At 40.7% G+C, this 18,610-nt stretch overlaps 1 protein-coding gene across 1 annotated transcript in view; it reads right to left on the bottom strand.

Annotated features, from left to right (window-relative positions):
- Window positions 1-14,464, bottom strand: part of PPA2 (pyrophosphatase (inorganic) 2) — a 175,186-nt gene extending 160,722 nt beyond the window's left edge. The window contains exon 1 of the mRNA XM_006881156.1: window positions 14,400-14,464. Coding sequence (XP_006881218.1) covers window positions 14,400-14,463 — 64 coding nt within the window. The 5' untranslated portion in view covers window position 14,464. The remainder of the gene's footprint in view (window positions 1-14,399) is intronic.
- Between the last annotated feature and the right edge of the window lie 4,146 nt (window positions 14,465-18,610).

The following is an 18,610-nucleotide window of genomic DNA, read 5'->3' as shown; positions in this document are numbered from 1 at the left end:
ACTGGGGTGAAATGATATCTCATAGTTGTTTTAATTTGCATCTCTCTTAGGGCTAGGGATTTTGAGCATTTCTTCATGTGCTTGTTAGCCATCTATTCAGAGTCTGTTTTGACATCCATTTTGGGTTTTCCTTCTTTCTCCGTCTTTGTAGTGACTTTTTGAATTCTTCATGGATGATATTCTTTATATCATCCATAGCTTATCTGGTCTTCACTCATTAGTCTTTAAGTTCTCAAACCTGTCCCTGAGATGGTCTTTAAATTCAGGAGGGATGGACTCAAGATCAAACTTGGGTTCTTGTTGACTTGATTTGATTTTCTTTAACTTCTGTTTGAACTTGTATGCAAGCAGTTGATGGTATCAGCTTCTGGCTTAGTTTTCACAGCTAATACTAAGCTTCTCCAACAATTTTCCGCACATATGTAATCAATATAATTCCTGGGTAGGCCAACAGGTCAGGTCCATGTGCACAGAAGCAATTTGTGTTTCTAATCAGTATAGTGATATAAATAAATGACTGAATAAACAAACGAGAGATGTATATTCCTTATAAAAGAACTAGAAATGATTTCTGGAGAGACTCTTGCTCTAAATGAGAATGCTTACCTGACCCTCCACCAACACTGCGTGAAGACTGTCTTAGTCACTCACTTCCAAATACCAAAATGTGGAAAGTAAAAGACAGCAACTTTACAGTAGAGAAAACTGATAAAGTACTCACAACCAAATGATCAAGTGATAAACTGTGTTGATAGCATGTACTTCTTGATACTCATGCTATAAAAAAGAAACTCACTTTACCTCTGCAGTGATGTTCCCCAAAACAAATAACATTATTATCATGAGGAAAAAAACATCAGATAAACTTTAACTGAAGAGCTGCAAACTATCTGATCAGGACTCATCAAAAGTACCAAGTATACACAGAAAAACTGAAAAACTATCTCAATTGGAGGAGAACAGAGAAGATTAAATCATAGCATAGAATGTGCCAGGAATGGAACCTTGAACTGAAAAAGGTGTATCTGTAAAAAAAACCACCAAAATCTAAACAAAAGCAGGTATTTAGTTAATAACACAACGAATGTTTGTATCTTAGTTTTGCTAAATATACAATGGTGTTGTACAAATTACCAATAAATTACATGAGCAGAACGCTATCAATTTTGTAACTTTTCTAAATATGAAATTATCTAAAATTTTAAAACAGATCAGACCAGTTGCCACATAGCTGATTTTGACTAAGGACACCAAGGTTTCAGACAATCCGTACAAGTGGTTGTCAAGGGCTGTGACCTTTGGAAGAAGATCACCAAGCCTTTCTTCTAAAGTATTGTCACCAGTTAGTGGTCAGCTGCCTAAATGTTTGCACCACCTCCTCAGTTTCAGCAAGCAAGGTTGTGTCATCTGGATAATGTAGATTGTTGCTGAGTCTTCTTCCAATTCTGATGACACATTTCTCCTTGAAGAGCCCAGCCTCCCAGATAAGCTGTTCTCCATACAGATTGAAAAGGTATGGAGATAGGTCACATCCCTGGTGTACACTCTTCCCAATTTTGAACCATGCAGTGCTTCCTTGCTCTGTTCTAACGACTGCCTCCTGGTCCAAGTATAGGTTTGCCATACTCAAGTTTCTGTGATTCCCATTCTCAAAGTCAGCCACAGTGTGTTGTGATCCACACAGTCAACTGCCTTTGCATAGTCAATGAAACACAAATTTCCTCTGGTACTCTCTGCTTTCAGCGATGATCCATCTAACATTTGCTATAATATCTCTAGTACCATGGCCTCTTCTAAACCCAAACTGCACTGTAGGCAGTTCTCTGTTGATATGGTATTCCAGTCATTTTTAGATAATCTTCAACAGACTTCTGCTTGCATGTGATTTTAATGATATTGTTTGATAATTTCTGCACTCTGTTGGGTCACCTTTCTTTGGAATGGGAACAAATAGAGATTTCTTCCAGTCAGTTGGCCAGGTGGTTGTCCTCCAGATTTCTTGGCACAAACTGGTGTGCACATTCAGGGTAGCATCTGTTTGTTGAAATATGTCAATTGGTATGTCGTCAATTACTGGGCCTTGTTTTTTACCAATTTTTTCAGAGCAGTTTGAATTTGTTCCTTCATCACCACAGGCTCTTGTTCATATGTTGTTTCATGAAATTCTTCTATGTCTGCCAATTCCTCTGGTATAATGACTCTGTATACTCTTTCCATCTTCTTTTAATGCTTCCTGGATCATTTAATATTCTGCCCAAACATCCTTAAGTATTGCAACTTGAGGCTTGAATTTGTTCTTCAGTTCCTTGAGCTTAAGAAATGCTGAGCAAGTTCGGTCCCTTTGATATTCTGACTCCAGCTCTTTGTATATTTTATTATAATACTTTGTTTTGTCTTCTCATGCTGCCCTTTGAAATCATCTGTTCAGCTCCTTAATTTATTTCTTCCCTCTGCTTTGGCTTCTTGGCACTCTAGTGCAATATTCAGTCTCTTCTGACATCCATTATGGTCTTTTCTCCATCCTCTGCCTTTGTAATGATCTTCTGCATTCTTCACGGATGATGTTCTTCATATCCTCCCACAACTCATCTGGTCTTCGCTCATTAGTGTTCAAGGCCTCAAACTTGTTCCTGAGATGGTTCTGAAATTCAGGTGGGATAGACTCAAGGTCAAATTTTGGTTCCCACAGATTAATTTAATTTTCCTTAGCTTCAGTTTGAACTTGCATATGAGTAGTTGGTGGTCTGTTCCACAATCAACACCTGGTCTAGTTTTCACAGCTGATATTGTCCTTCAGCGATTCCGCAGATAAATCAATCTGATTCCTATGCATATAGCCTGCATTTATGTCTCTTATAAAATATACCGGCAATGAATAAATCGTTGATTGTGCAAAATTCTATCATTCTATGTCTAGCGTAGGATATGTCTATCCTAAACCATCCTCACCATCTCCAATATACATAAGCCCACTGCTATGCTTGTCTTATCATTATGTGCCATCAAATTAAGTCAGAACTAACTCATACATAGCTAATCCTCAAGCAAGTTTGTAGAGACATATATCACATGAGAGGCAATTGCTCACCCTTCTATTGCTGAGCAGCTGGTGGATTCAGACTGTGTGCCTTTGGGATTGCAGCACAGGTTCTTACTACTAGGTCACCAGAGGCCCTAGTAAGTTTATACTGAAACTTAAGATAACTAAAAAAGTGGACTGGAAACCACATGGGCAAGATTTATTAATTGGCCAGCATCCTATTGAAAAGTATGGGTAAGAAGCTGGCTCTTACACTGAGGGGTCCCTGGCTAGAAAGCCAAGAACTCTTATGAGGCACCAACACTAGTAGCTTGACCAAAAACTGCTCCACTAAGTGTTTTGGGGTGCCCCCCCAATTCCTATAGAAGTAACTAATCTTCAAACTTCAGTGCTGCATGGTAAACACATGTGCTTTTCTATCATAAAATTTTATCTTTCTGAATTAAGCTTCTCTTATTGCTCTTATCCATTAACCTAGCCCATAACTGCATGTTCACAATCTAAGACTGAAAAACAGATCACCTTCTTAGTCTAGAGTTCTCTCAGCATAAATACTGAAGCTTCTTCAGGCTGCTTCCTAATAATCACATCTATTTCAATCTGAAACATCTGATCTTTCATAAATACTTTTAAATCTCAAACTTTGATGCCTCCTTTTAATTAGCTGTTTCAGGATAACCTAACTCACAGTGGTGCTGCTAACTCCAAGATCACGCCTCTAAGGTGGTTTGAATTCACCAATTACTCTTCAAGATAAGGATGGGCAACTCTGTAAACTCAACAAAGGATCAGTGATGAGTCACTTTCCACTTTATGGCAATGAGTTTTAGGTTTTCTGAGTCTGCAGGAAGTTGTGCTGCTAAACCCAAAGCCAAACCTTTCTAGTAGCTAAAATCCACCAACTTCTCCAGCGAAGAAAGATGAGTCAACTTCCCCTGTGAGATTTACAGCCTCAGAAGCCCCTTGCAGGGTCAGCTATGAGTCCATTCAAACTAAATGGTAATAACAGTGCTTTCTGTATTAGTATCACTTCAACAGGGTATTTATTGGGAAGAGATAAACAACTGTAGTCACCTTGCTAACTGATCTTGACATTTTACTCCTATCTACTATAGATTGCCTTGCAAACAAGGGTGTTGTTGGAGGCAACACTGTTGGAAGCAGAGTACCCCTTAGAGGCAAATATGATAAAGCTTTGTCTCACATAGTTTGGGCAGGTTGCAAGGAGAGGCTAATCCTTGAAGGAAGACATTATGCTAGGAAAGACCCTCAACAAGATGGACTGACACAATGGCTGCACAATGGCCTCAGATATGTCCAAGATTCTGAGGATGGCACAGGAAAGATCTGGGTTTAGATCTGTTGTTCACAAGGTCGTACTGGTTGTTCTACTGGTCGTACTTAACTCAACAACACCTGACAACACAGACTGCAACCCTAGGCATAAACTAGTGAATTTTTATATACACAGATATTGCCACGATTGTCAAATTTTCCCTCCAACTGGTATAAGATTCCCTCGAAGCCCAGTGGGTAAGGAGTTGTGTTACCAACCCAAAAGCAAGTGGTTCCAGTCCACCAGATGCTCTGAGGGGGAAAAACCTGGTAATCGCCTATGACATTTACAGCCTCTGTAAACCTACTGGGGCGATCATTTGGGAGTAGGTTCTGACTTCACAGAAAGAGGTCTGAAGTAAGATTTTTAATGTATCAATTCTCAAGTTATCTGTGTTTTACTTTCTCTCATAAAAGCAAGTTATATCAAGATAAATTCATTAAGCACATTAACAAGTAAAAAGTCAAATGGAATGTGAAAAAATATACTGGATTTTATACATATATCAAGTAGCTATGTGGATACCAAGTGGCAACATGTTATTGTTATGTGCTGTCCAGTTGCCCGAGAATCATAGTGACCCTATGTACAACAGCTCTGAAGCCTGCCCTGTCCTGGGCCAGTCTCACTGACTCCGACACACCTACCCCCATTGCCACAATTACTGTTATCAATTCATCTCATCCAGAGCTATCCTCTTCTGCACTGTCCCTCCACCCTTCCATGCAGGACCACAGACCACATGCAGGACCTCCTGGCCACATGCCCAAAGTATGTGAGACGGAGCTTCAAAATCCTCACCTCCAAGGACAAACTTGAGTTCACCCTCTCCAAGACAGTTCTATTTGTTTTCTTGGTGGTCTATCATATATGCTCAAGACTCCTCCAGTATCACAACTCAAAGACATCAATAATTCTTATGCCATCCTTAGTCTTTGTCTAGTTCTCTAATGCATAGCAAGTAACTGCAAAGACTATGGCTTGGATCAGGCACACCTTAGTCCCTAGACTGACATCACTGCTCTTCATTACTCTGGAGAGGCCCTTTACAACAGATTTTCCCAGTGCAATTCATCTTTTGATTTCCTGACTGCTGGTGCCAATAGTTGAGTGTGGAGCTGAGCAGCTATAATTGTTAATAACCTAAATCTCTTCTCCATCTTTTATGGTGCTGGCAATTGGCCCAGTGGTGAGAATCTTTGTCTTCTTGATGTTGAGTTGCAATCATATTGAAGACTACAGTCCTTGACCTTCTGCAGGAAATGCTCCTCAGTTTCAGCAAGGAAGGTTGTATCATCTCCATAATGTAAGCTGTTGATAAGTCTTTCTCCAATCCTGATTCCACATTCCTCTTCATAAAGCCCAGCCTCCCAAACAACCTGTTTTGCATATAGATTAAAAAGGTATGGAGACAAGACACGTCCCTAATTTTGAACCATGAAGTGTTTCCCTGCTCTGTTCTGAGGACTGGTTCCTGGCTCAAATATTGTTGTGCCACACCCGCCTCGCTGTCCTCTCTGGCCACGACACCTGTGTGACAAAATGGGTTGTCCGTGCCTGTATGGGGTCTCTGACCTCAAGGATAGCATAAGAGGGAATCTTGCAAGCCCTGTGCTTGTGAGTGGGCTGATGCCTGGATATTTGTTACAGATGGGTCTTCGTAATCCCGGGAAACCTCTGGAAATTAAGTTGCTTCTAGGATAAGAATGGGAGTTTCTGGGGAAAAATCAGGGGAACTTCACCAGAACTAGGATAAAGATTTAACTAAAGTCCTTAATCAGGAACCATTTGATGTTCCTGGAAATGATAACATACAAGATGAAAATATAAAAGAAATTGAGATTGTTCTTAAAAGTATAATTTTGAATATGATCTTTGAGTATGTATCTAATTCCTCTTTTGTGATACTTGCAACTCATATTTAGTAATGTAATTGTATATTAGGAGAAAGTTTAGACTAGTTTCAACAGCAGAAAGTCATAGTTAATGAGAATAAAACAGAGAGGTTTAAGAAAAGACTCAAAAGACAAACTTCTCTAAAAGTAAAGGTCTCTTTAAGAAATAGGAAATATTACCAGATAAATAACAGGTGGTGGGAAGAAAGTACTTATAAAGGACCATATGTCCTGCCAACTCCAACACCAGTACCTCTTCCTTATACAGACGTTTTGTATTCCAAGGAAAAAGAATTGAATATTACAAATTAACTTGGTAAAAACAAGTTAAAGGAAGTCGTCCACCTTAGTGCACATTGCCAAACAAAAAACAAATTAAAATCTTATGAAACAAGTTGCAAAAGCTATTGTTAAACATAGGAATGGTCCAGAATGTAAGAAAATAGATGTTAAGATTCGTTAGGTACAGTACAAATATGAGTACAAAGGCAAAAACAAAGGTGGCTAAAATACAGTGACACAAAGTAGGAGAGGAAAGGAAGTGAAATGTAAACCATTAACCATTGTCTAGCAGATGACCAACATAAGGTCATTGTGTTTCTTGTTCAAAGAATGTTTAATAGCCGATGCTATTATTTAGTAATAGAAAATACTTTCTTTTTGTTAAAATCTTATGTGAGCTTTGTAATCACAAAATATTGGCTATAAGTCAAGTTTAAACAAGTTTAAATGTATAAAAAGCAAGCTTTTAGCATAATAAATCAGAGCTCTCTACATCATCCTGGTGTGCAGACTCTCATTTTCGCCGACTTCGTCCCTCACCTGCTCTTCACCAAGAAACCCCTTGAGTTTCTTGTCACGACCGTGGTCGGGTGGTCGGTGACATTGTTGTTATGTGCCATCAAGTCATCAGACATTGGCAATAATGTCTCTATAGTGTCACAGCCTCTTCTAAACTCAGCTTGTATTTCTGGCAGTTCTCTGTCAATGTATTGTTACAGTCATTTTTGGATAATCTTTAGGAGGATTTTGCTAGTGTGTGCTACTAGTGATATTGTTTGATAATTTCCACACTCTGTCTGGTCTCCTTTTTTTAGAGGGGGAATAATTAAGGATCTCTTCCAGTCAATTGGCCAGGTAGTTGTCCTCCATATTTACTGGCACAACTTGGTGAGCACATCCAGGCACCTGTTGCTGAAATAAGTCAACTAGTATTCCATCAATTCCTGGGGCCTTATAATTTTTTTTTTCCAAGTCCTTCAAAACAGCTTGAACTTCCTCCTTCATCACCACTGCCTCTTAATCATGTTGCTTGTTGAAATTGTTCTTATCAGCCAACTCTTTTTAGTACAGTGACTCTGTGTATTCCTTCCATCTTCTTTTAATGCTTCCTGACATTCAATAATCTGCCCATAGCGCCCTTAAGTACTGCAACTCACATCTCCCATTTGTTCTTTAGTTCCTTCAGCTTAAGAAACAGCGAGTGAGTTCAGCACTCTTGATTTTCCAACTCCAACTCCTTGTACATTTTATTATAATACCTTGATTTGTCATCCCGAGGTGCCCTTTGAAATTTTCTACTCAGCTTCTTAACATACTACTACTTAACATACTACTACTATTAAAACCATTAGACACTCATATTGTAATCTTTCTGTCTTCAATGCTGCTGAGTCAGTACTGACTCATACCCTACCCTTTAGTGGGTTTTCTGAGATTATAAAATGCATCTTTCTCTCACAGAGCAGCTGGTGGATTGAAACTCCTTGCCTTTGGGTTGGCAGGACAACTTCTTATCCACAAGACCACCAGAAATTACTATTTAGCTTTGTTCTACTTTCCAATTAAAAAATAAATAGAAAAAAGTTTAAAGTCAATTTTAATGAAATGTTTCTTCTAATTAGATAACAAGAATATTCAGAGTTCACAGCACTCATTTTGAAAACTAGGCTGTTTTAAAACTAAGCTTTTATGGATCAATAACCAAATAAATATAGTTTTAAAAATTTTTTATATGCTCACATAAAAATTATTTTGCTAAACTGTGGCAATTCATTTTCTAGGGCATAGGCCAAAATAAAAATCTACAGGTACACTCATGAACTTAGTTTCAAACACATCTTTCATGGATTATACACAGGATATTTCATTAAGTCCAAACGTGCAATACAGTTAATGGAAGATCCCATCAATTACTCAAATGATGTACTAAACAAAAGAAAATGACAGTCATTTCAACATCCACATTTGCTTACTATAAATGATGAAGTAAACACATTGTTAAAGAACTGCATGATTCATCCTCATGCTGAATAAAAAAACCCAGAGGCCTGTTTCCTTAAATCAGTCCTCTATCCCATAGCAACATAAATTTAAATTGTGGAAAGTATAGCCTTTCTCAATCCTGAGAAAAGCTTTTAAATGGACTGCTAGGAGAACAAACAAGTTCGTCATATAGACGGTGAAGCCAGGCTGCTCCTTGGAGGCAAGGATTCTGAAGCTTCATCCGACATACCTTGGACATGTTACAAGGTGGGATCAGTGCTTGGAGAGGGATGTCATGCTTGGGAAGGTGGCGAGACAGTGCAGGAGAGGAAGACCCTTGATGAGATTAATTGATTCAGTCACTGGGGTAATGGAGGTAGGTGTGTCAGAGACAATAAGATTGGTAAGGGATAGAGCAGAGCTTAGGGTTGTTGTACACAGGGTCGCTATGAGTCTCAGGAGACTTGACGGCACATAACAATAACAACAACAATAAACTGGCAAACAAAGAAAACAAATGAAACATAAGCAGAAGGTTCAAGGAGTATTATCACATAGTGCTACACCTCTGGTCCCATATAAACGCCTTAACTTCATTATAATTTTACAACTCAAAAACCTGGAGGACAGTTCCCTTAAAACTCTGAAATCTGTTGGTGTTAAGTACCACTGAGTTAACTACAATTCTTAGCAACCCTATGAAGAACATATCTGAACCTTGCAGTATTCTGCACTCTCCTCATGCTTAAGCCCATTGTTAGTTGCTGCGTCAATCTTGTTGAAGGTCTTCCTCTTTCGCTAACTCTCCTCCTTTACCAGTATGATATCTTTTTCCAAGGATTTTTTTCGTTGTGTGCCATCCAGTTGGTACCACTGATCCTCCAATAACTCACACATAAAGAGATTGCCCATCCTTCCACTATGGAGCAGCTGGCAGCTAGCGCGGATTCAAACCTATGTGTATTTGGGATTGCAACACAGTTTCTTACCACTAGGCCATCAAAGCTCTCCTTTCCAAGGACTCGAAATGAATAACTCATTGCCATTGACTCAGAACAAACTCATAACCAACTCTCTAGCAAGTTTTCAGAGGCTATAAATCGTATGGTACACAAACTGCCCATAGAGAAGCAGCTGGTGGATTTGAACTACCTCCCTGTGGGTTGACAGCACAACTCTTCAACTACTAGCCCAGCAGGAATGGCAAAATTGGGACAGACATACAGAAAACATTCTATATTATCTACATTCCATTATATTCACCTTTCACAGAATGTCAATGATTGTTGGTCTAGCCCTTAAAATCAAATGCAGAAGAGAAATAACATGTTAAATAGTTAATCATATACAAGGCATTGTTAACTTTTATATACTCAGTCTCATTTAACTGTCATGAAAATTCTTTTAAAATCTTAACTAAAGGAAGTGAAGTTTAAGTAACTTGCCCAAGATGGCCTAAGTCAACACTACCAAATGAGTGTTTTCACTATTATTTTAGCACTGTTTCCATGCCCCAACTATTGCTGCTTCTAGAAGTTTCAGGAATCATTCTACTCAGTACATCCCAAGCTGAGTCCCACCGCTATTACTGAGAAGCTAAAAGTCTGGTACAATTTACATAAGAATAACTCAGAACTTTTGTTGTAACTCTCCACAGAAGGTAAGAATTACATGTTCTTCTAATTTACTAAATAAGTCTCCTTATTTTTAAAGAAAATATTAAAAAAATTTTAAAATAAAGGAACTATAATAACATTCCATGGGGTAGTCACAATCTTCCAATCCAATCTCCTCATTCCATGGTTTAATAAAATAACAGAGAGGTTAGGGAACTTATGCAAGGCTACACAGAAGGTTACTAACAGGCTCAGGGCTGGCACCTGCTGACTCCCTTCCATTAGGGAGCGCGCTTTCCCCAAAAACATAGTATATCACTAACATTATTTCTATACAGTCTGCAAATGCTGCATGACTTACTAGAATTTTTTGAATGGCAGTTAAAAAAAATAATTCTCATTTATAGGGATGAAAACGAAAAAAATGTTCTACCTTTCATTCTACTAGTCCTTCAGGGAGCTCTGGTGGTGTAGCATTTGGGGAGCTGACCCAAAGGCAATGTCTTTCTGACAGTTCATATTCATCAGTGGCTCCAGAGGACAAAGCTGGGCAATCTGCTCTTGTGCAATTTACAGCCTTGGAAAACCAATGGAGGGTCATCTATCAGTCAGTTCTAACTTGACGACAGTGAGAAAAAGAGTCAGAGTCTGGGGATATATTCAGTAATTCTTCTACTTTAATAACTCTGAACTGAAGCACTGAAGTGAAATAAGGTGCACTTCAATACTACGTATGGATCTGCTTACATGAAAAACCAGTGAACAGCTTTACAAAGAAATTCGTTCATGGTTTCCCCCTTACCCTACACACCCTAAACTTGGTTCCTTTCACAAGCCCTACCTTCTCCAACAAACAGTCCTGGGATAAGGATGCCATCTGGTGATTTCCTCAGGAATTTTTTAGCTCAAGACAGCTTCCAGCTACTGTCTCAACAACTTCTCTTTTTCCAAAGCACTCCCCCTCCTTTCTTCCAGTTCTCACTATTTACCTAAGTTGAATCTTTCCCTCCCCTCTTTTCTGACATTTTTGTTCCAACTGGATTTAAAAAAAAAATACTATCTTTGTTGAGATTTATACTAGCAACATAGGGTCCTCTGGTGGCACAGAAAGTTCCACCGCTAATCCAAAGGTTGCATGTCCCTGGTGGTTCAAATCCACCAGCTGCTCTGCAGGGGGGAAAAAGGCGGTGGGGGGGGGGACCAATCTCTCCTACTGTCATTTGCAGCCTTGTAAACCTACTAGAGGGTGAGCTCTAAATTGGTTCCAACTCGACAACAGTGAGCTTTTTTTAGTATTCTAGTAAAAGGAAAAATTACAAGCCTGAAATACACATGCAGCTAAAGAAACAAACCATAGTCAGTGGCAAAGATAGCCTCAGAAATGCCCCAATTTCCCTCCTATTATCTCTATGCTTTCCTGGAATACTAGAATGGAGAATATTCATGAAGAATACAGCTTAGACAACTTCCTAGCTCAAAAACTGGCTTTCTGAGAAGCAGAGACTTGGAGTGATACACTTGGCTGCTAACTGAAGGCTAGCTGGTCAGGTCAACCCACAGAAGAAAGACCTGGAATTCTACCTTCCAAAATTCAGGCACTGAAAACCTCAGAAAGCACAGTTCTACTGAGATACCCATAGGGTCATCTTAAATAAGAACTCATCTAATGACTAGTGATAGTAATGAGAAATAAATCTATCATCTACGTTTATCCTGGAGAGGGTGAAGCCAGGCTGCTCCTTGGAGGCAAGGATTCTGAAGCTTTGTCTGACATACTTTGAACATGTTGCAAGGAGGGCCCAGTCCTTGGAGAGGGACATTGCAGGACAGGAAGATCCTCCATGAGATGGATTGAGTCAGTGACTAGGGTAATGGGGGTAAGTGTGTCCGAGACAATAAGATTGGCACTGGATAGAGCAGGGTTTAGGGCTGTTGTACATAGGGTTGACAGCACATAACAATAACCCATCAGTATACTCCCAGAGATGACAAAGCCAGAATTAAGGCTTGTTGTTAGGGGCTGTCTATGGAGTAGGAACCAACTCATAGCTGACTCTCCAGTGGGTTTTCATAGGCAGTGAATCACACAGGAGAGTACCCATCTTTCTCCTGTGAAGTCACTGGTGGATTTGAACTATGAACGTTTGGGTTGGCAGGGTAGCTTCCTAACCGAGAAGACCACCAGAGCTCCCTTAGGTTAGCGCCTAGGAACTCCAATTCCAAATTCAGTGTTTGGTCCACTGATTGTCTACCCTAGGCTAATCAAGCTTTTTTTCTTAATTACTATGTAAATAAGATATGCATCCATGTTTGTATTATTCTTTATTACTATTTCAAGCTCTGGTGGCTTGTGGAATTGCACTGTCCACCCTCAGCAAGGATTTGAATCCACCAGCCACTCTGTGGGGAAAGATGTGCAATCTCCCCCTCTTTGAAAACCTGCCGGAGGGTCAGTTACACATCTGTTCCGACTCAGATGGTATATAACAACATATTTTCATAAAAGCGTATAAGTCTTTTGAGGACAGGGCTCATAACTACATCCCTCTGTACTACATCTAACAATGTCTAGTATACTTTATAGATAGATACAGATTATTATTCTGTTGTTTACTGTTGGCAAACAGTAAACTACCAGTGGTTGTTGTTAGGTGCCTTTGAAGTGAGTAGGACTCACAGGGACCTTATGCAGAATCCTGTCCTATCCTGTGCCGTCCTCACCATAAGCTGTACTTGATCAAATCTATAATATTTGCACTGATCATGGGCAAAGACAGGTTTCCATTTGGTTAAAAAAATTTAAGTACCATTTAATAACAATTCATTTTCTACAGAACACAATTCTAGTCACAATCACACCGAATCTTTTGGAACACAAGAAATCTGGATCTTCTTTGATTCCTGTGCACATAATCAATTCTAACCATTCAAGGATGGTTTTCCAAATGCTTCAAACAGTATTATAGAGAGAAAATGAAAAACAACTTCTGCAAGAAAATGTGAACTCTAGTACAATCATCTGTAATCACAAAATCTAGGGCAAGTTCAGCCTTCTTTTCCTTAAAATACTATGTCAGCCCAAACTGTATACTGCAAATATTTTATAAATTCCAAGGATAATGATTACAGGGTTTGTTAATAATCAGCAGGGAGCTCGCTGTCATAGGCTGAGGAAGTTGTATGGTTAACATAAAGACAGTGCCTCTCCGAAAATTTGAATCCACCCTCCAATCCACTGGAGAAAGATGGACAACCTCCTCTCGCAGAATTTACAATCTCTGAAAACCAGCTGGAGAGTCAGTTGCGACTCAGTGGCAACGAGTTATGAAAAGCAATCTTATTCCAAACGCTATGACTAAACATGCAGATAATACATCTGTCCTATCGAGAAAAGCAAGCTTTGCACAGTAAGAAACTTGACCGGAGGTAGAGTTTAAAATCTCAAAATCCTCAATTTGAACTGATGCGCTGGAAGGCTCTGTATGATGCACGGCACATTCTTCAGATTGGCAGCACAGTTCCTCCTAGGCTTCTCAAGTTAATTAGGCACTAGGACAACTCAAATGACTTCTTTTCACATTACAGCTCAGGTACAAAGTAAAATAATAGGTGTGCAAATAAAAAAGGAGAGTCACGGAAGCCTGGGCCCTTTCTTGTCCCATCCTGCCAGCTCCACATCCCAGAAGTTCACTTTTTTCCTCCTCTGGGTTTGTTTACGTAGAGTGAATCAAGGGTTAAAACTACAGGCCCATCCTCATTCGAAGGGGCTCTTGCTCATGCAAGGCTTTCAGGATGCACACGTGTGAGTATACAAAAAAGATAAAGACTCGCTAGGCTGGGGATCTCCAAAGTTCTGTCGGCTTCTACCAGTTTCAGGAGTTTTTCAGAACCTGTGCTTTCTCTTTCTTAACCTACAAGCCGGACAGCGGCCAGGGATTGGCAAAAAGCTGCGCAGCGGCGATGGGGAGGCTGCGCGCGTCGCTGTTCGCTGAGGGTGGACGCCCACGGCAGGTCGACGGGGTCAGCTCGGCCGCCTCAAGCTCCTCTGCACCGCTGAGTTCCACGTTTGGGGTCCTGAAGCCCGCCCACCTCGCAGGAAGTTCCCGGCACTGGCGCGAGCTTCCACGGGCAGGAAGAGGCGGCAACCGCGCAGGGCCAGGGGAGGGAGGAAGGAGGCCGCAAGGGGCGGCTCTAAATCCCACCCCCGAGGTGCCTACGGCGCTCTGCGTGGTCCGCGAGCTACTTACTGAAGAAGACGCGGTAATCGCTGGAGTGGGGTTGGCCACGCTCCTCTGTGCAGTACAGCGCCATGGTGCGGGATATCTGCAGCCGGAGAGCGACGGGATAGGCGCCGGCCCACCAACCCCAGGCTGTGCGCAGTAGCGGCAGCAGTGCACGCATGGCGGCGACTACGGACTACCTGCGCTGGGAGGCGCTTGGGGGCCGGACCCGGTTGTACGCCAGCGCCCCCTGCTGCCGGGATTCGTCACTTTGAATCAGGAGGTTGAGTCATGGCTACTTGGACTCTGCACTCAAGTCCGCCTCTGACCTCTCCTCTTCTTTCAACGTAACACACCCAATATGTTGTTGTTGTTGTTGTTATGTGCCCTCGAGTCGTTTGCAACTCATAGCGACCCTATGTACAACAGTCCTAAACTCGGCTATATCCTGTGCCAATCGCACTGTCTCTGACACTCCCATCCCAATTATCCCAGTCACTGACTCAATCCACCTCATAGAGGGCCTTCCCCTCCTGCGCTGTCCCTCCACCCTCCCAAGCATGATGTCCTTCTCCAAGGACCTGTCTCTCCTTACAACATGTCCAAAGTATGTCAGACGAAGCCGCAAATTCCTTGCCTCCAAGGAGTACCCTGGTTTAACCCTCTCAAGCATGAATCTCTTTGTTTTCTGGGCAGTCCATGGTACATTCAGTACTCTTCTCCAGCACCACAACTCAAAGGCATCAAATCTCCTTCTGTCCTCCCTAGTCACTGTCCAACTCTGATGCATAGCAAGTGATTGCAAAGACCACGGCCTGTATCAGGAGCAACTTAGTCTCCAGAGAGACACCATTGCTCTTGAGTACTTTAGAGAGGTCCTTAATAGCTGACTTTCCCATCGCAATACGTTTTTTTTATTTCCTGGCTGCTGGTGCCAAGAGTGTTGACTGTGGAGCCGAGCAAACTGAAGCTGTGAACAATCTCAATCTCTTTGCCATCCATCCTGATGCTACCAATTGGTCCAGTGGTGAGAATCTTTGTCTTCTTGGCATTGAGCCTCAGTCCATAGTGAAGGCTGAAGTCCTTGACCCTCTGCAGCAAGTGCATGAGGTTCTCAGTTTCAGCAAACAGGGTTGTGTTATCTGCATAACACAGATTGTTAATAGATCTTCCACCAAACCTGACTCCACACTTCTCATAGAGCCCAGCCTCTCAGATAATCTGCTCTGCATACAGTTTGAAAAGGTGTGGAGATAGGACACATCCCTGGCATACACCCTTCCCAATTTTGCAACCATGCAGTGTTATAGGTTTCGCATTAGCACGATCAAATGTTCTGGGATTCCCATTCTTCTCAGAGTCAGCCACTGTTTATGATCCACACAGTCAAACACCTTTGCATAATCAATGAAACACAGATAGACATTTTTCTGGTATTCCCTGCTTTCAGCTAAGATCCATCTAACACCAGCTACAATATCCCTAGTACCACCCCTACTAAACCCAGCCTGGACTTCTGGCAGTTCTCTGCTGATGTACTGTTCCAGTCGTTTTTGGATAATCTTCAGTAGAATCTTGCTTGCATGTGAGAGCAATGATATTGTTCTGTAGTTTCCACACTCTGTTGGATCACCCTTCTTTGCAATGGGAACAAATAGAGATCTCTTCCAGTCAGTTGGCCAAGTGGTTGTTCTCCACATTTCTTGGCACAACTTGGTGAGCACATCCAGGGCAGCATCTGTTACCTGAAATATGTCAATTGGTATACCATTTGTTCCTGGGGCCTTATTTTTTGCGATTTCCTTCAAAGCAGTTTGACCTTCTTCCTTCATCACCATAGGCTCTTGTTCAAATGTTATTTCATTAAATTCTTTTGTATCTGCCAATTCCTTTGGATACAATGACTCAGTATATTCCTTCCATCTTCTTTTAATACCTCCTGGATCATTTAATATTCTGCCTAAAGCATCCTTGATTATAGCAACTCTAGGTTTGAATTTGTTCTTTAGTTTCTTGAGCTTAAGAAATGCTGAACGAGTTCGGCCCTTTTGATTTTCCAACTCTAGCTCCTTGCACATTTCATTGTAATATTTTGCTTTGTCATTCCATGATGCCTTTTGGAATTTTCTCTTCAACTCTTTAGTATCTTGAATTCTTCCTTGTGCTTTGGCTTCTCTACTCTCCAGTGCAACCCAATATGTTAGCCAGTGTTATATGCAGAGTATCTCTGCAGGGATAATAAATCTGAAATCTTAAACAGTTGTTTGTTTAGCTTTTAATAATCATGGACAATGTGCTTCTATATTGTTCTCAAATATACTAGCATTGATAGATAGTATCCATGACAAATCCTAACTCCTGGCCACCCCATGTGTGGAGAGTAGAATTGTACCATAGGGTTTTCAAGACAGTTTTCCGACCTGTCTTCTGAGGCCTTCTGTGCCAAGTGCCACTGTAGGAGTGAAAATAGAAATAAATATTAAATAAGAGCTTCAGGAAGCAGATGGCATATATTTATTACCATATATAAACTGATAGCAAAAGCAATTGTTCACAGGAGATTTGATCATTATGGCTTTTAGTGATAGTTTGGTGTGTGCATGCTTCTCTTACTAGACAGAATAACCACTCAATTATATTGGAAGTATAATATTATGATGTTGTTAGGTGCCTTCAAGTTGACTAGACTCACAAGGATTCTATGTACAAGAGATCAAAGCTTGCCCAATCCTGCACCATCCTTACATTCTGTTGTGCCTGTTGTTCCATCCACTGTCTCAATCCATCTGGTTGAAAGGCATCTTTTTTTTACCCTCTACTTTCCCGAGTATAATGTCTTATTCCAAGAACTGGATATTCTTGATAAAATACCCCAAGTGTGTGAGTCGCACACTGACTGAACCTTCTCAAAGACAGATTAGTTTGGTATTTTTGACAGTTCATGGTATATTCCACATACCACAGTGGAAGGTACCATGTATTCTTGTTCTTTTTATTCATTGCCCAATTTTCACATGCATCTGAAATAATTAAAAAATACCAAGGCTTGGGCCAGGTAAACCTTAGTCTTTAAGCTATAATCTGAAAAGAGTCTTTAAGAAGATTTGCTCAGTGCAGTACATTGATTTATTGACTGCTACTTTCTTGGTGTTGATTATAGATAGAACAGCTTCAGTCTTTTCCCTGTTTGTCATGATGTTACCTGTTGATCTCATTGTGAGAATATTTTATTTTATGTTGAAGTGTAGTCCATACCAAAAATTAGGCCAAAGTCTTTGATCTTCAGTAAATGCCTCAAGTCCTTTTCACTTTCAGGTAGTAAGGTTGTTGATGAGTCAGTCTTCCTCCAATCTTGGTGCCACATTCTTTTTCATATAATACAATTTCTCTATTATCTCCTTAGCATTGTTTGTTTTTGTTGTGTACTGTCTAGTCAGAACCGACCCATAGCTGACCTTCTGTTTGGTTTTCAGAGGCGGTTAATCTCACAAGAGGAGATTGCCCAATCTTCTCCTGCCCAGCAGCTGGTGGCTTCCAAATTCATACGATTGCAATACAGCTTTTTGCCACTAGGCCACCAAAGCTCAAATTTATTTGCTCAATATACAGACTGAATAAATATGGTGAAAGCATATAATTCTGATACACACTTTTCCTGATTTTAAACTATACAGTATTTATTTGTTAGTAACTGAGTGACTCTTTTGGGTCACATAAAATTCAGCACAACAGAATGTTCTTGAACACCTGTTGTCAATGTTATTCTAATTTGTTATGATCCACAGAATCAGATGCCTTTGCATAGTTAGTAGTACACAAATATCTTTATGATGTTCTCTACTTACAGCCATGGTCCATCTGACATCAGTAATCACCACTCATCTGTCATTTTGCCATACTATAAAGTTTGAATGTTGTTACTGTGATGCTGAAAGCTATGTACCAATATTTCAAATATCAGCAGGATCACCCATGGTGAACAGGTTCAGAGTAGTTTCCAGATTAAGACAGACTAAGAAGCGGGACTAGCCATCCACTTCTGAAATAATGGACCCTTGAAAATGTTGTTGTTGTTGTTATGTGCCGTCGAGTCGCTTGCGACTTATAGCGACTCATAGCTCTAAACTCTGCACTGTCCTGTGCCAATCTCATTGTCTCCAACACACTCATCCCGATTGCCCCAGTCACCGAATCAATCCACCTCCCAGAGGGTCTTCCCCTCCTGTGCCTGCCCTGCA

This window comes from Elephantulus edwardii, unplaced genomic scaffold (assembly GCF_000299155.1).
Source record: "Elephantulus edwardii isolate Elephantulus edwardi_28Jun2011 unplaced genomic scaffold, EleEdw1.0 scaffold00012, whole genome shotgun sequence".
In the NCBI taxonomy this organism is placed as follows: domain Eukaryota; kingdom Metazoa; phylum Chordata; class Mammalia; order Macroscelidea; family Macroscelididae; genus Elephantulus; species Elephantulus edwardii.
This window is presented reverse-complemented; position numbering and strand designations above follow the sequence as displayed.